The sequence below is a fragment of the Amyelois transitella genome, chromosome 27 (assembly GCF_032362555.1).
Source record: "Amyelois transitella isolate CPQ chromosome 27, ilAmyTran1.1, whole genome shotgun sequence".
NCBI lineage: Eukaryota > Metazoa > Arthropoda > Insecta > Lepidoptera > Pyralidae > Amyelois > Amyelois transitella.
The window spans coordinates 6,325,187-6,343,582 of NC_083530.1; the positions used below are offsets into that span (position 1 = coordinate 6,325,187).

The 18,396-nt window shown below is 41.0% G+C and overlaps 1 protein-coding gene across 1 annotated transcript; it reads right to left on the reverse strand.

Moving 5' to 3' along the window:
* Positions 1-1,221: 1,221 nt before the first annotated feature.
* Positions 1,222-18,020, reverse strand: LOC106138239 (uncharacterized). Its single transcript, XM_060951927.1, has 11 exons — positions 17,850-18,020; positions 16,952-17,142; positions 16,061-16,273; positions 15,355-15,504; positions 11,018-11,198; positions 10,357-10,532; positions 8,929-9,169; positions 7,203-7,354; positions 6,583-6,745; positions 2,714-2,817; positions 1,222-1,348 (listed from the first exon to the last, which is right to left on the reverse strand). Exons 1-11 carry the CDS (start codon positions 18,018-18,020, stop codon positions 1,222-1,224), a joined length of 1,869 nt encoding a protein of 622 aa, XP_060807910.1.
* Between the last annotated feature and the right edge of the window lie 376 nt (positions 18,021-18,396).

The following is an 18,396-nucleotide window of genomic DNA, read 5'->3' on the forward strand; positions in this document are numbered from 1 at the left end:
TATCAAAATAAGTAAGTTCATCATCACGAGCATTTAATTTAGATTATTTTTGCAGTTTACAGTGTGTTATTTAGACATATAGTTTAGGAGATATCACGATATTAGTTTATTGTGAATTGAAAATTAGTATCCAATATGTGTTGGTGCGTTGACTGTATTTGTCGAAGTAGCGGGATACACGCAAACGAAGTTGCGCGGGTCAGCTAGTAAATAAATAAAATAAAATATCCAACTGTACATATTGTCCTACAGTAGCCGGCACGTAAGTTGAACCAAACGAAAAACTGCTATTTGCGTATCCTGAAACGGAAATGTCAAATTCTAGGGTCAACTTATACGCCGGGTGCTATCATAGACATAAGATCGCGTTTACTAAATACTACACAAAAAAAATGTACCTTATATTATGTTTTCTTTATTGTAAACTTAAACATAATTTAATTACTCTCGACAAAAGATTATTTTGTACTATGTTACAAACACACAGATATTGTCAACCTTCTTCATAAGAAAGACCCTTTTTTTGGTACATACATACATACATACAATCACGTCTATATCCCTTGCGGGGTACAGCTACAGTAGAGCCAGCAGTCTTAAGTGAAAGGCCACGTTCAGCTGCATGGCTTAATGATAGAATTGAGATTCAAATAGTGACAGGTTGCTAGCCCATCGCCTACAATAAGAAGAGTTATTTTTATTTTGATAAAAACTATAGTTCTCGTCAAATTTGCGAAAGACTTGTATTCTTTAGTAGGTGGCGCTAAATTCGCGTGGGTGAATCCGCGGGTAAAAGTTAGTTTGAAAATAAATCTATAATATCTAAGTGTGTTTTCCGTTGTGATAAGCCGTGTGGTTTTCGGCACTTTAGAATACAAAAACTTCGTATCATTCCTATGAATGTCGTAAAAGGCGATTAAGGGATAGGCTTGTACACCTTCCCTTATAGGCGTTGGGCTAGCAACCTGTCACTATCCGAATCTCAATTCCATCATGAATCAATACAGGTGAACGTGGCCTTTCAGTCTTTTCAAGACTGTTGGGCTCTGTCTATTCCGTTAGATATAAAGCCGTGACTATATATACGTATGTATATCTATATATCTCGATTCTATCGTTAAGCCAAATAGCTGAACGTGGCCATTCAGTTTTTTCAAGACTGTTGGCTCTGTCTACCCCGTAAGGGATAAAGACGTGACCATATGTATGTATGTATATCTACTAGTGTAGTATAGTAGTGGGGCTAGCTGTGTAGTACTGCGTGTGTAGAGAGTGAAAGTCTGCGCAGAAGCAGTAGGGGGCGAGGTGGGGGTGGGTCCGGCTGATGCAGGCCGGTTCGTCGCCGTATCTGAAAGAGAGACATCTTATAGCCTAAGAGCTAGTGAACCCTCCGAGTGACGGTGTTCCTGTAAGGCTAGAAATTTGTACAGTGACGATTCATACCACACCAAGGCCAAAAATCATGACCTGGCAGGCATCTGCCCTGCACGTCATCAACACTTTTATTTCTTAAAATGTAAAATACATAGGAAAAATAACTTCCTGCTGTAAGCTACTATCTATCTGCTGTCACTCTACAAATTTCTAGCCTTACAGGAACACCGTTACTCGGAGGGTTCACTAGCTCTCCAGCTATTACTGACTGACTGACTGGGAGATAGCGCACAGCACTAACCGCTAGGTCTACAATTGCGCCTTCAAAGCGAAGCATTTGGTCTTCTGGGACAATTCCATCAAATAGCAACCAGATGGTCACGGTGGATAGCTGCCGTATGCATACATCAAAAAAATCTTGGCTTGGTAGGCTTATAAACTTGGGATTCTTCTTTTAGGCGATGGGCTAGCAACCTGTCACTATTTGAATCTTAATCCTATCTTAAAGCCAAATAGCTGAACGTGGCCTATCAGTCTTTACAAGACTGTAGGCTCTGTCTACCCCGTAAGGGATATAGACGTGATTATATGTATGTATGTAACACCCCTAGGCAATTTCAAATTCAAAAAATTTATTTATTATTATAGGACATTTTATATCACTTAATATTTATCATATCTTTTGGTTTCACAACATTAGTTGACGCCAAGAAATTACTTAAAACTAAGTTTACTGCCACTTCCGAAGCGTCAGTGCAGAAGAAGCGGTAACAAACTGCACTGCAGCATTTTGTTCCTGGTGTAAACTATGTTCATGTTTTAAGTCTCCCTTACAAATTGAATAAATATTGGTCCAACAGTTAAGCTGTAGAAATTTAATAGACAGATTTGAAATTATAAACTAGCGACCCGCCCCGGTTTCGCACGGGTAGCATTGATTCATAAAACCTTCCTCTTGAATCACTCTATCTATTAAAATAATCGCATCAAAATCCGTTATGTAGTTTTAAAAATCTAAGCATAACATACAGACATATAAAAGACAAGACAAAGAAATGACATAAGTTTTAGAATAAAGTTTTCGGTAGAATTATTTAAAAATCATTTGCATAGCTATTAACTAGACTTTAGCCTCTAACCGAGTTACTAGAGTCTCTAAGCCCTATCTCTGTGCCAAATTTTATCGAAATCTGTCTCGTAGTTGGGAACTCTTTGTCAGTATGCACTACACTCAAAAGTTTCTACCAAAATTTTATATAAATCAAGTCGTCAGATTGACGATAATTATACAATAACGCATTTAATTTTTATCGTTCACATAATCAATAAGTTCATTCACCTGCTAGTCCGCGAGATGTCTCCACTCTGTATGAAAAATTTTTCAGTTTTTACCGTGTAAGTCATGGTCGCTTCGAATTTTCCAACGCCGGGGCTCAACGTTAGCTGAAAAACGTATTTAGGAAATAAAGTAAGCGAAAGAAGTGTGCAGGGACGGTGGTAGTTGGAAAGATGTAGTCTTCCATCGAGATAGAAATATTTGTTATCTATACTTATAATAAATCTGTAGAGAGGTCAATTCTGTACATGGAATATATTTTCAAAATAACTATCAGGGGGTGATTAGTGATCGATACTGATGCCAAAAATGCAATCAGTAAAATTTTTGTCTGTCTGTCTGTCTGTCTGTCTGTCTGTCTGTCTGTCTGTATGTTCTTTATAGAAACAAAAACTACTTGACAGATTTTAACGAAACTTGGTACAGTTATTCTTCATACTCCTGAGCAGGTTATAGTATACTTTTCATTACGCTGCAATCACTAGGAGCAGAGCAGTGAAAGGAAATGTTGGGAAAACGGGAGAAGTTACTTGATTTTTTAAGCTTCCGTCGCGTGTGCAGCCTTAATGGTTAAAGATACAGCGAAACCATGTATAACGGAAATATTCTACATAAAATTATTAAAAAAATATCCCAAGACAGCATAAGTCTATCTTTTATGGTTGACTCACAATAACACGTGTAATTCCTAATAGCTTAGCAGTTCGGAGATTTCTGATTATATTTCTTTACTCTAATGTTTATAATACCAATAACACTCACACTCATTCGTAATTCTTAAAAATTAATATAAGTACCTATTCAATAAAAAAAGAATCATCGAAATCGGTATAGAAACACCAAACTTATACATGAAATAAAATACCCTAACAAGCCAAAGGATCATAAGGATTATTTTTGCGTAACGGTTGCCGCGCTCGACGCGGCTAGCGGCGGCAGGGTATAAAAGGGGCAGGAGGCGAGCGCAAGCTTCATGACCAAGGCAGCCAGGGGGAGACTTCACGCAGTTCTTTCCTCCAGCCTACCCCTGACGACGAAAATCGGGATCTACCAAACGTACGTCAGATCCCGCCTCACGTACGCGGCCCCGGCGTGGTACGCATTCTGCTCTAAGACCAACAGGAGAAGACTCAGCGCCCAAGGGAACCAAAGTCTCAGAGCAATCATCGGAGCCCCGCGCTACGTGAGGAACTCGACGATCCTCAGGGACCTAAAGTGGGAGAACTAGATATTCGAAAGCACACAGCCACCTGCGCGGCATCGCGCCGGTCCACGCCCGCCCTCCGGGCCGTCGGGTGAAACCCTCCCCTCGCTGCTTTGCGGCAGACGTCGTCGACCAGTGACGACGCCGCCGCCGATTGGAACTCCCAGTGTATGAAGTCGTGAAGACCCAGGCCGTTACGGCCGCCCCATCGACTTGCCTACAGTCGTAGGCAGCGATGGTGCCATTGAAGAGGGCCAAAAGCCCTGACCAATCTACTCCGACTCCCCTAAGGGAGTATGGGAAGACCCGAAGACGGCAAGATGGTATTGCACAGGCGTTTCAAATTTATTTTCATTTCTTTTTCTTTTGTAAGTTATAGGTACATATTTCTGGGTATAATTCTATTAGAATATTTTTTTTAGTTTAAATAGGCACTTAGATTTATCTATACTAATATTATAAAACTGAAGAGTTTGTTTGTTTGTTTGAATGTGCTAATCTCAAGAACTACGGGTTCGATTTGAAAGATTATTTTAGTGTTGAATAGACCATTTATCGAGGAAGGCTTTAGGCTATATAACGTCTAGCTGCAACTATTAGGAGCGAAGAAAAAAATCGGGGAAGGAGCATCCGTGAGTGCTTCAATGATGCCCAAAATAACTATTCCACGTGGACGAAGTCGCAGGCACAGCTAGTGTATAATATTCCTATCTCGATGGAAGACTACATCTCTCCAATTATTACCATCCCTGCATAATTCTTTCACATGTGTGATACCTTGCAGGGTAGACAGAGCCAACTGTCTTAAAAAGACTGCCACGTTCAGCTGCATGGCTTAATGATGGAATTGCGATTCAAATAGTGACAGATTGCTAGCCCATCGCCTACAAGAAGAATACCAAGTTTATCAGCCTTTACCTTAGTCGCTCTTTTCAACATCCATGGGAAAGATATAAAGGTCCTATTCTAAATCACCAGACGGTAATATACATGTACTCGTATGTGAGGGCTTTATGAAGTAGGTATGTGTGGTGTCAGATCAAAAGAGCGGATTAGAAATATCGTTGGAAGAGTAATAAACATACATACATACATATGGTCACGTCTATATCCCATGCGGGGTAGACAGAGCCAACAGTCTTGAAGACTAAATGGCCACGTTCAGCTATTTGGCTTAATGATAGAATTGAGATTCTAGATTATTCTAGATTATTATGATATAATATATATGGAGTGAATAAGGAGGTGTTGACCAAAATTGGAAAGGGTATGTTGCGATGGTTTGGACATGTCAAGAGAATGGATGAGGGCAGATTGACGAAAGGAATTTGTGGTGAAATCTATACGCCACAAGTCACAAAAATAAAAAAATAAAAAATTCACGCGACGCTATCAGACAAAAACAGCAAAATACCTAAATCGCGCAAGCAAAGATTTCACGGATTGTAGCTATATATACAACCTCCGACACAACATAATCTGTCGCGCGGTTCCCCAGGCATCACACCAGCCTGGCGGAAGATGGTGGCGGTCGAGCCGAATCATCGCTCCCGCTACAAATTTATAAGGCAAACTGACTGTAAAAGTGGGACAGGGCCGTCGTCTCGTCCAACTTTTAACGACTGAATTAGAGTAGAAGACGTACAACACATTTTGATGGAATGTGTTCGATACAGGCGGATCCGGCAGGATTTGGTGTCCAAGTCAAATCTGAACCTGTCGGATGTTGGCGTGTTCCACCAGATCCTGTCTGAACCGACATCCCAACAAGGCAGGAATGTGTTAGAGTTTGTACTGAATTGTATTAGGTTAAGATCTAGTAATAATGTAGTACAGCAAAAATGTAGGTATCTATTTAAAAGTGTAATAGTTTTAAGCTTAGTATGTACCTACTCTTATATTATATAGTACTGTCATGTACATAATGTATAAAAGTCCCTAAATAAAGACTAAAAAAAAAACGACTGAATTGCGAATGACTGAAAAATTTGATGATTGGAGTACCCGTATTCGTCGAGTATGTGTGAAAAGAGTAACGAGTGTGGAGGAAGCGGGAGAGGTCAGTAAGGATCGCAGCAATTTCCATCTTTAAAGTCACGTATATCCCTTGCGGGGTAGACAGAGCCAGCAGTTTTGAAAGTCTGGTAGGTAACGTTCAGCCGTTTGGCCTTGTGATAGAATAGCGATTCAAATAGTGACAGGTTGTTAGCCCATCAGCTATAACAATCCCAAATTTATAAGCCCATCCCTTAGTCGCCTTATACGACATACATATATACATATGGTCACGTCTATATCCCTTGCGGGGTAGACAGAGCCAACAGTCTTGAAAAGACTGAATGGCCACGTTTAGCTATTTGGCTTAATGATAGAATGGAATTGAGATTCAAATAGTGACAGGTTGCTAACCCATCGCCTCTAACAACCCCAAATTTATAAGCCTATACCCTTAGTCGCCTATTACGATATCCATGGGAAAGAGATGGAGTGGTCCTATTCTTCTTTTATATTGGTGCCGGGAACCACACGGCATCGAATTCCATAATCTCTGCCTACCACAATGTGAAAAAGACGTGATGGTATGTATGTATATGTCCACTCTTTTCAGTCGCGAATGAAGATTTAATTCATATCTGTATGCCACAGAGGCCGTAAAACAACAAAGTACCTTAACTTGATAAGTCTCCACGGGGGGTACCACAGGATCCTTCGAGAACCTCCCGAGGTACCCCTCAGCGGTTAAGCCCTTGACAAACGAACGCAACTTTTTATTAGCTTCCATCTGCTTAACCCACGTCACGGAAGAGAGGGTTCGAAGCATGCACTTGGACCTGAGAAATATAGATATTTGATAAATTGATAATAATTAAGTTTTAATGATGATTTGATAGTGAAGAAAATACAATGTACGCCAGCTGCAGCTCTTCCCATACAAATTGTTAAAGTCAATTAAGGGAAAGGTTAGTGAACTTGAATTCTTCTTAACGCGATGGGCTAGCAACCTGTTGCAAGTCTTACAGCTAAACGTGGCATTTCAGTCTTTACGAGACTGCTGGCTCTGTCTTACCCGTAAAGGATAAAGACGTGGTTATTTATATGTAAGTATTAATAATGGTAATCTGTCATACAGGTTTTCCTAGTACAGACACCAGTCTCTCACATAGATCATTATTTTGTAACTGCATGGTTCATCTTACTTCTTATTTTTTAACTGTGTAATTCTATGCGAGAGAGAAAAAAAATAATAATAAAGATTTAATGTTTAAATGCAAACTCCATTAAATTTACCTGACAGGTTTCGTAAGCTCATTGATGTAATCAACAAGCGCCTGCGCAGCTTTCTTGTAGAGCGACTGATTCTGTGAGATGTTCCGCCAAACCACGCATGCGCACCAGTGCGGCTCGATGCCAGCTTCGCTGCACGACCGGTTGCGGGGGATCTGGTGGAAGACATTCTGATGGTGTCATGAGAAATACCTGGTATTATAACTAGAGATTTTACGTCTTTGAGCTCTGGATAGACAGAGCCTTTTAGCAATTAAAGAACTCAGAAATTCGAAATATAACATGAAATATAATCCATCTAAGGGTTTAATTAAAAAGAAAGAAAAAAGATACTTCCAAACTTATTAATTTAAAACTAAAACTACTTATAAAAATGTGGAACGCTTCACGATTTTGCGTGTCATTCTCCAAAGAACTCAGGAAATCTTAATCTGGAGGTAAGTATTGGTACCATTATCACGGTAGTGTTACATGTATATATATAATTACGTCTATATCCTTTGCGGGATAGACGGAGCCAACAGTCTTGAAAAGACTGATAGGCGACGTTCAGCTGTCTGGTTTAATATTAGTATTTTCATATAGGGACAGGTTGCTAGCCCGTCGCCTAAAGAAGAATCCCAAGCTTATAAGCCTATTCCTTAGACATTTTATATGACATTCGTGGGAAAGATACTATTCTTTTTTCTATTTCTATTAGTGCCGGGTATCTCACGGTACCGTGGTAGATTCCAATACCTTTAACCACTCGATAACCTATACTCTAATTCTAATCCGTACAGTATATGACATCTTTTCCTGGAGAGGTGGCAAAGACTGCAACATTTCAGTTGTCATATCTCTTCATGAATGCTTGTTTCGCTCCGATCATTATCTTGTTGCTAATGCGTTGGCTTAGGGTACCTACTCTTGACCTAACCTTTCACCAGGACATTCCAGATTTGCTGAGGTCATTCGTGTAGGCCGTCACATTTAATATATACACTAGCTTTTACCAGCAGCTTCGCCCGCGTGAATTTAGCGATACCTGTACAAGAATAAAAGTTTTTTTGCGAATACCACGGGAAATATAGGTCGTTCTCCAGACTGTTAATTATATAAGAATATACGTTCGTGATATTTCAAGCAGATTCAGTAAATAACCCGTGAAGGGGTAACAAACAAACAAACTCACTTTCGCATTTATATTATTAGTTGAAAATATGGGATAGTTGGGATTATATCATTAATCAATACTTATTATTATTAGACGAACGTACCTTGATCAAATCGGAGACTTTCTAGCAAAAGGTCTGGTCAAGAGTACCCGAAACCGACGAGATTGCATGAAGAGAGTTATGAATGTGGATGAAGCGAAGGAAGTATGCAGGGATCGTGGCAAGTGGAAAGATTTGGTCTCTGCCTACCCCTCTGGGAAAGAGGCGTGATTTATGTATGTATGTATGTATCAATATATAAATAAATAAATAAATATATACGGGACAAATTACACAGATTGAGTTAGCCTCGAAGTAAGTTCGAGACTTGTGTTACGAGCTACTAACTCAACGATACTTTATTTTATAATAAATACTTATATAGATAAACATTCAAGACCCAGGCCAATCAGAAAAAGTTCTTTTCTCATCGTGCCCTGGCCGGGATTCGAACCCGGGACCTCCGGTGTCACAGACAACCGTACTACCGCTGCGCCACAGAGGCCGTCTTCATATCTGAACATTGACCTCACCGGCCTGAACAAACTCATAGCCCTCGGCAGATCAGCGCCGTCGATCCTATACGGGTTAGACAGCTTCTCCAGCCCCATGGCGTCCAGTATCGTCGCGTGGATGTCGTGCGGGGTGGTCAGAACCTGCGCGTTGTGTCGCAGCGTCGCGGCGTAATGTCGCAGTGTCGCGGGCAACACGATTGACATTAGAGGCAGCCTCTCCTCCAGCTTACCCTGGTACGTGTTTCGGATACCTGCGAATCTGTGAGAAATAATATTAATCTAGTTTTTGTAAGCCAGTCCAGTCTATAGTCGAATTAATTGCTGATCAAATATAGTGATTTTTACTACCCTGTCCCTTTATATACATTTATATCACGTCTTTATCCCTTACGGAGTAGATACAGCCGACGGTATCGAATAGTCTGAGAGGCCATGTTCAGCAGCATGGCTTTCTAATGGAATTGAGATTCAAATAGCGACAGGTTGATAGCCTATCGCCTAAAAAGAAGAATCACAAGTTAACTAGCCTTTCTATTAGTCGCCTTTTACGACATTTAAGGAAAATATATGGAGTGGTCCTATTGTAAACTGCCGTGAACTACATAGCACCAGGCCTTTAACATACATATAATTACGTCTTTATCCCTTACAGAATACATAGAGCTTATTATAATCCCAAGCCTATCTCTTAGTTCTTATGTATTTTAATAAGGTTAATATTGTGAAGTTGACGTTGTTGAAGAAAATGCTGCAGTGCAGTTTGTTACCGCTTCTTATAATAAATAATAAAATGTTTATTTTCAAAAACTCTTTACATAAGTAACACAGTTGTAGATTGGTGCCTCCTTTTAAGCTTTACGCCTGTGCCAGGAGACGCCGCTCTTCTATTAACTACACTACTTATAGCTATAATATATATATATATATATTTAATCATTAAATTCTACTTTACAATTTACATACATACATACATACACATCATCACGTCTATATCCCCTACGGGGTAGACAGAGCCAACAGTCTTGAGAAGACTGAAAGGCCACGTTCAGCTACCTGGCTTAATAATAGAATTGAGATTCAAACAGTGACAGGCTGCTAGCCTGTCGCCCAAAAAAGAATTCCCAGTTTGTAAGCCTATCCCTAATATAATTAACATTATGTATAATAAAAGCAATGCTATCCTCTATTTCACCTTTTCCAATAAACTTTCTACCTCTTCATAACTAAGTGGTTTCAACCATTCCAATAGCTTATCTTTGCATTGGTGATATGTCAAAGGGTATATATTTCTTCTGCACTGACGCCTTGGAAGCGGCAGTAAACTTAGTTTTTAAGTAATTTATTTCACGTCAACCAATGTTGTTAAACCATACGACAATTATTAAGCGATATATAGTATCCTATAATAATGAATAAAAATTTTGAATTTTTTTTTTGAATTCATACCTAGATCCATGATCCCCCATGACAACGAGCAGAGTGTTATTCAGGAACCCGTCTCTCCTGAACGTGTCGAGGAAATCAACAAAGTCTTCGTCTGAAGTTGTGATTAGATTAAAGTCATCGTGGCTTATCTCAGATATGAAGGAGAGCGCAAACTTCTTGCCGTCCAGGTGAAAGAACTGAAAGAGAAACACGCATACATAATTATAATCACATTTTTATCCCTTACGGGGTAGACAGAGCCAACAGTCTTTTCAAAGGGCTATGATCACGTTCAGCTGTAAGGCTTAATGATGCTATTTAAAAATTCAAATTTAAAGGTTCAAATAGTGACAGGTTACTGGCCCAGCGCCTTCAAGAAGAACATACATACATATGATCACGCTTTATACGGGGTAGACAGAGCCAACAGTCTTGAAAAGACTGATAGGCCACGTTCAGCTGTTTGGCTTAATGATAGAATTGAGATTAAAAAAGTGACAAGTTGCTAGCACATCGCCTAAAAAAGAATCCCAAGTTTGTAAACCTATCCCTTAGTCGCCTTTTACGACATCCATGGGAAAGAGATGGAGTGGTCCTATTCTTTTTTGTATTGGTGCCGGGAACCACACGGCATTTGATGACCTTTTGCAATAGTTAAACATTTCCTCGTAGGTACAATTACCTGGTTGGTGAGGTTCATGATGAGTTTGTACTGCGGCACGTCCCCCCGGCAGATCCTGTCGCCGGGAGCGGCCGCCAGCAGCAGGCTGCGGAGGTAGTGCTGCGCCGGCGGCTGTGTGAACCCGTTGAAGCGGTACTGGAAGGTGCCTTGGTGACCTTCCTCGTAGTAGGCTGTGCGGTAGCTGGCACAGATTTTTATTCATCTTTCTTTTTTTGAAGTTGGTACATACATACATACATACATACATAAAATCACGCCTCTTTCCCGGAGGGGTAGGCAGAGACTACCTCTTTCCACTTGCCACGATCTCTGCATACTTCTTTCGCTTCGTCCACATTCATAACTCTCTTCATACAAGCTCGGCGGTTTCGGGTACTTTTGACCTGACCCTTTACCAGGACGTCCTTAATTTGATCAAGATACGTTCGTCTAGGTCTTCCCACTCCGACCTTTCCCTCCACACTCTCCTTGTATATCTGCTTAGTCAACCTGCTTTCATTCATCCTCTCCACATGACCGAACCATCTTAACATACCCTTTTCTATTCCTGTAACTACATCTTCTTTCACATCACAACATTCCCTTATCACGCTGTTCCTTATCCTGTCACTCAATTTCACACCCATCATACTCCTTAACGCTCTCATTTCCACTGCATTTATTCTGCTTTCATGCTTCTTTTGCCATACCCAACTTTCACTCCCATACATTAATGTCGGGACCAACACGCCCCTGTGCACAGCCAGTCGAGCCTTTTTGGATAGTTTCTGACTGCTCATAAAGGCATGCAAAGCTCCATTCACCATGTTCCCCGCGTTCACTCTCCTTTCAATATCACTATCATACTTGCCATCTGATGTAAACTTTGATCCTAGATATACAAACTCTTTCACTTGCTCCACTTTTTCTCCTCCAATCAAAATATTACATGCTGTCATTTCTTTCTCCATTTCAAAAACCAGTGTTTTAGTTTTACTTACGTTCACTTTCATTCCTTTCTCTTTTAAAGCTTCATGCATACAGTTTACCATCTCCTGTAACTCCTCCGCTGATGACGCCAGTATAACCTGATCGTCGGCATAGAGCAGACATTTGACGAGTAACTCATTCATCCTTAATCCACTTTTAGACTCTTTCAAATCTGTCAAACAGCTATCCATAAATAGGTTGAACAGCCACGGTGACGCAACACATCCTTGCCTAACGCCTTTCTCAATCTTAAACCACTCAGTGTGCGCTCCGTTTATCCTGACACAAGCACTCGAATCCTCATATAAGGATTTCAGTGCTCGTATTAAGAGACTGCTCACCCCATGCATAGAAAGTGCTGACCACAATTCATTCCTCTCAACTCTGTCATAGGCCTTTTCCAGATCTACGAATGTGCAATAGACTTTTTGACTCTTGGCCAAAAACTTTTCGGCTATGCACCGCAAGGAAAAGACCTGATCAGTACATCCCATTCCCTTTCGAAATCCCGCTTGAGCATCCCATATTTTGTCATCAGTTTCATTCCTGACTCTATTAATCAATACCTTAGCATACAATTTGCCGACGACGCTAAGCAGGCTTATACCACGATAATTTTTGCAGTCCAGCTGTGACCCTTTTCCTTTGTAAAGTGGCACGATAACAGCCTTACACCAATCTTTTGGTACTCGGCGACTTCTCCAACACAAATTGAAAAGGCAGTACAACTGACTAGCTACTACGCCTTTTCCTGCTTTAAGCATCTCGACCGACACTCTATCACACCCAGCAGCCTTTCCCGCTTTCATACTCTTAGTGCTTCCACAATTTCGAACATTTCAATTTCGCCTTCCATCTCATTCTCTTTTTCTTCGCTATAGCAGAAATCTTTCTTATTTCCTTCCTTTTTTTCAAATAAACTTTCAAAATAGTCCTTCCATATCTTTAGTACACATTCTTCTCCTTTCACAACGCTACCATCCTGGCATCTGATCCTAGTCAGCTCTCTGGTTATAGTATTTCCTCGGGCTGACCTTACGGATTTCCAGAATACTTTCAGATTTGACTGAAAGTCTTCTGATAGCCTTTTATCAAAATCCTCTTTATACTCTTCTTTCTTTCTAATCACAGCTTTCTTAACCAAATCTTTCATTTTCTTATATTCCTTACGTGCTTCATTCACATCTTCATCTATAACCTCTTGCATTCTTAAGTTAGCTTTTGCTGCTAACAAATCTAGCCATGCTTTCTTCTTTAATCGCACAAGTTCTTGCACATCTTTACTCATCCACGCATTTTTGTGATTTTTTCCTTTCCTTCTTCTACTTACACCACACACTTCAACAGCTACTTTCACAATTCTTTCTTTAAGTTCCTTCCATCCATCTTCAATATCGCTCATTTCATCTAAATCTTCAAATTCATCCTTCAGTCTATTAATATACTTCTTACCTACATCCATATCTTGCAAATTTTCCACTTTTACTCTTTCCAAAGCGCTGGTTTGCTCCCTTACCCTGTGCCGCCAGCGATTGAAGATACCCCTTATCCGGGATATCACCAGTAAATGGTCCGAGTCAATGCCAGCACCGCGATATGCACGGGTATCCAGCACTTTGTTCTTCAATCTTTCATCTACAATCACAAAGTCTATCATACTTTTTAAAATACCTTCCACTCTTGTGTAGGTGTGGATCTCTTTATGTTGAAACATTGAGTTCGACACAAAAAGATCCCACTCTAGACAAATTTCTAATACACTTCTTCCATTATCATTCACCTTTTCGTCACCAAACGCACCAAGCACCTTTTCATATCCATCACGCTTTACACCCACCCATCCATTAAAATCACCTAACATAATAATCTTCTCATTTGGCTTGGTAACTTTCAATACTTCTCTTACACTATTCCAGAACTCCTCGTTTTCGCTTTTTGCTGATGTTGTACCCCTCGAACCCACATCCCAAGGTGCATAAACACCTAGAACGAAGATCCGAGTGATTCCAACTTTCAGCCTAATCCATAGAAGACGAGGGCTGACACACTCATACTCATTCACGCACTCAGCCATTCGTGCAGAAAGAATTAGACCGACCCCTTGACAGCCTCGGCTGGTACTGGAAATTCCAGACCCATAACGCCGTGTAAGGGCCGTGCTGCGTCGCGTCGCATCCTTTCCGCTTCGTTTCATTCACGCACAACACATCCAAACGTCTGTCATCCATCATCTGGCATACTTCCTCAATCTTATCCTTCATTCCTCCTCTTACATTCATCGTCGCAAAGCGGCTTTCAGCAGACCGCATACCGCTCCCGCCGGGAACGAGACGTGATGGGGTGCGGACACCATCGCCGCCATTTATATGCTTTTTAAGGTTCATAATGCGATTCCCACGAGACGCTAGGGAAAAATTTTGTCCGCCCCAGCAGAGCCCCGCATGCCAGGGTAAGGCTAGCCATTACCTGGGGGTCGCCCAACCCCATGGCGGAAGTGGCACGCTCGAGACTAGGCTCGCCCCTAGCCATGCATCCATCGGCGCGGCAGACCTTAGATTGGCAGGGATTTACATTAAAGAGGAATCCCAAGTCTATCCCTTAGTCGGCTCTTACGACATCCGTGGGAAAGAGATGGAGTGGTCCTATTCTTTTGTAATGGTGCCGGGAACCACACGGCACGAAGTTGGTACATTTGGCGTAATGGACAATTTGGATAAATTGGATGGGTCTTGGTGATTTGGACTGATGAGAGTGATTGAGGGTAGATAGACAATTAGTATCGACAGATCGTGGAAACTGTAAGTGTTGTCCAGTATCTATAACTTTACCAAAAAGAGGGGTGATTATATCATGCGCATCTTCGCTCGCGTACATCTCAATACAGTTTGGAAGGTATTAACCTAATGTCCTTCTTGAAACTCAAAAATATTGCGTGATGATTGAAAACCATCATATCGAAATAGTTTTGAGTTGAGGATGAGGATGAAGCGTTACGAAAGCACAACTAACACTAGGAAATCAGCATGTTTTAGGCAACTGGATTTGACCATAATCTAATGGGTCCAATTCACTGCAAAGGTTGCGTTGTTGCTGACCTATCTACTTCAGGATCATGTTCAGAACGCAGAGAATTGAGGACACAACAATATTTAACATCAAGACATACACACATACATAATAATCACGTATTTATCTCATAAGAGGTAGACAAAGGCAATAATGTCGAAAAGACTGAAAACCCATGTTCAGCTGTACGGCTTTATGATGGAATTGAGATTCAAAATAGTTACAGCTTAGCTAGCTTCTCGCTTAAAAGACGAATGAATCCAAAGCGATTAAATAAGTAAGTGAACGTATGGTTCACATACCCGTCTTCCCGCGCCGTGCTGAATATGAACTTGACCACGTCGGCCGTGAGATTGCTGGCGTACTTCCTGAAGTCGGGCCACTCCAGCTCGCCGCGCCCCGTCAGGATCGGGAACATGGCTGCGGCGGTGCCGTCGCCCATCACGTTGTAACTGTTATAGAAACATCACACAAAGCTCTTGCCGGGTAGTTTTAGCTAAAGCAGGATACTACAACTCCAAATATTTTAGTACACGTCGAAAGGAACTTTTAAAATGTGTAAGCTTGATCAAAATCTGGTATGATTGGGGCGAAAGGTCAAGTCCAAACTATTCTAAATTAGCGAGTTTGCATGAAGAGAGTTATGCTTGCATAAAGAAATATGGACGGATCGTGGACAAGTGGAAATATTTATCTGCCTTCTCTGGGAGAGAGGCATGATTTTATTATGTATCAAAACATAACCTTTTATTCTCAATTCCAACATTGAGCCATACAGCTGAACACGGCCTTTTAGTCTCTTCAAGACTGTTGGATCAGTCCTCAAGGAATGTTTATTGCAGTATTTATATGCATGTATGTCTTCATAAGAGTATGAATTATCATCATCTGAATTGGTTCCTGTTTTGGTGATTTGAAGAGGTTACTTAGTGTCAGAGAGACAGAGAACTACTACCGTTTGATATCCGCAACCAAGCCTAAGTTAGGTTCATTGATGTTCACTGCTACCTCTTGAGAACAACAGCTTTCAACTCCTCGGTGATGTACTTGTAACTCTTAGGCATTCGTCGTATGAAGCCGTTCCTTGATGCGGAGTCATATGCGAAGAGGAGAACATTCAGCGAATTCTCCCTCCCTGGTGGAGAAGGCGGTGCGCTGGCGGAGGAACGGAGACCGGCGGCGTGGCCGGTCCAGCTTGACCGGTAGTTGAAGTTCCAAAAGCTGAAAGCATTATCTTTTTTGACCAAGCAAATGAGGTCTACCGATCAATTTGGATGAAAACCCATTTTTTAGATGTATGTTGTGGCGTTTTAATAAAACGTCGCAGGTAAGAGAAATGAGAGATTAAAAGACAAACTTTATTTGGACTAGTTTTACAGGTTAATGGAGGTCGTGGTTTTATTTTTATTATTATATTTGTTTTAGCTTTTGGATGGAGGTAGTGGGTTTAGCTAATGACACGAGATCCAGGAAGAAGCCGCTAGAGGAAAACACATTTTTCCCTCACGGGGTAGCCAGAGCTAACAGTGTGTTTTAGAAAGATCCTTTAAATTTTTTTTTTCAAACATTAGAAACTATTGCTAATTCGACATTTAAGTTTCCATTTTGTTATTATATAGGATGTAGGGGGAGCGATGTATAGTCCAATTCATGAAATCTTTGCAATTGCGATTTACTCTTCGCTGCTATTGCTGAGCGTGTCAATTACTTCGCTATGATATTAAAGATGGTGTGTGACATTAGTGATGTCGCCACATTGGATTTAGGTCTTCTCCATAGTTCCCACTAAATCCACTCTAAAGAGGAGCCCGGGGTGCGCTTTTTTCACCAAAATCTGGATAAGTGGAGTGATATATCTGGTCCACCTTGCCTGCGCAACTTTATGCTATTGTATCTTACAAATTATGCTTTCCAATACAAGACACTTCAGCGAAGTCGCTCTCCCTCAGCCGGTAGACAGCGCTCCCGCGCACCACGCTGGCGGGCCCGCGGCGGTAGACGTCGTCGCTCACGTACTGGATGTCCCGGAACGTGCACGTGACGGCGCCGTAGCGGGCGAGCACGGGCTCGATCACTCGGCATTCCGAAAGCTGTAATTTGGAAATGATTGTAAATAGTAATTTTGAGTATTCTAAGGATATTAAGAGACGGTTTCTCGAAATTCCTATGTTCTAACTACGGAAAAAAAGCACAATTAATAATAAATAAAATAAATCTTCTTTTGGGCGACGGACTGGCAAACTGTCACTATTTGAATCTCAATTCTATCATTCAGCCAAACAGCTGAACGTAGCCTATTTCTCTTTTCGAGACTGTTGACTCTGTCTTCCCCGCAAGGGATACAGACGTGATCATCTGTATGTATGTATGTAAATATACGGGACAAATTACACAGACTGAGTTAGTCTCGAAGGAAGCAGTAAGTCTTCGGAGCCCTGAGTTCATCTTACGATTTTTATTAAAAATCAACTTGTATGTAAGTTATCTCAATTCCATCAGATAAGCCATAAATTTGCATAGGACTGTAAGTTTTTAAATAAATAAATAAATACGGGACAAATTGCACAGATTGAGTTAGCCTCGATGTAAGTTCGAGACTTGCGTTACGAGATACTAACTCAACGATACTATATTTTATAATAAATACTTTTGTAGATAAACATCCAAGACCCAGGCTAATCAGAAAAAGTTATTTTCTCATCATGCCCTGGCCGGGATTCGAACCCGGGACCTCCGGTGTCACAGACAAGCGTACTACCGCTGCGCCACAAAGGCCGTCCTTTATATTTATACATACGTAACATTTAACCCAGTCCTGTCCCTCACACCGGATGGTGACCGCGGCCGCGTGGAACCGCATGACCTCCGCCGCGAAGGGGTCCAGCAAGGGCATCTCGCACCCTGACCCCTTGTCCACTTTCAATCGCTCCTCTAGGTTGTGCTTTATGAACCTTGAAGTGTAATTCATCGCTTTATCCACACAATTACTAAGATCATTAAAATACCTAACCACTGGATTCCCTTCTCCCAAGAATAATATCCTCTAGAAGAAGAATCTACGACGTTAGCAGATACTTGGAGAAAGGCAGACCAAGGGCAAGTGCTGTTTCCGACTGATTTATTTTTATTGCATTTATTTTGGAAACATTCTACACGTTCATCGCTACCTCCATGCTACCTCAGAGAAATTCATTTACTTTTTTAATTCAAAAAGAGCAATATACTTACGCAATCACCGAGTTTCTGGAAAATAAAGGAAAAAAGGTCTTAGCAAATTGTTACCAATGAAATATGTTTTTAATTCTCTGACGTTGTAATGGAAAATAATAGCGTAATTTATTAAG

Coding starts and splice junctions, on each gene's coding strand:
- LOC106138239 (XM_060951927.1), bottom strand. CDS start 18,020: ATGAATTACACTTCAAGGTTCATAAAGCACAACCTAGAGGAGCGATTG. Junction 16,274..16,951: donor TGTATTGGAAAGCATAATTT/GTAAGATACAAT, acceptor TAATGCTTTCAG/CTTTTGGAACTTCAACTACC. Junction 6,746..7,202: donor GAGCTTACGAAACCTGTCAG/GTAAATTTAATG, acceptor TATATTTCTCAG/GTCCAAGTGCATGCTTCGAA.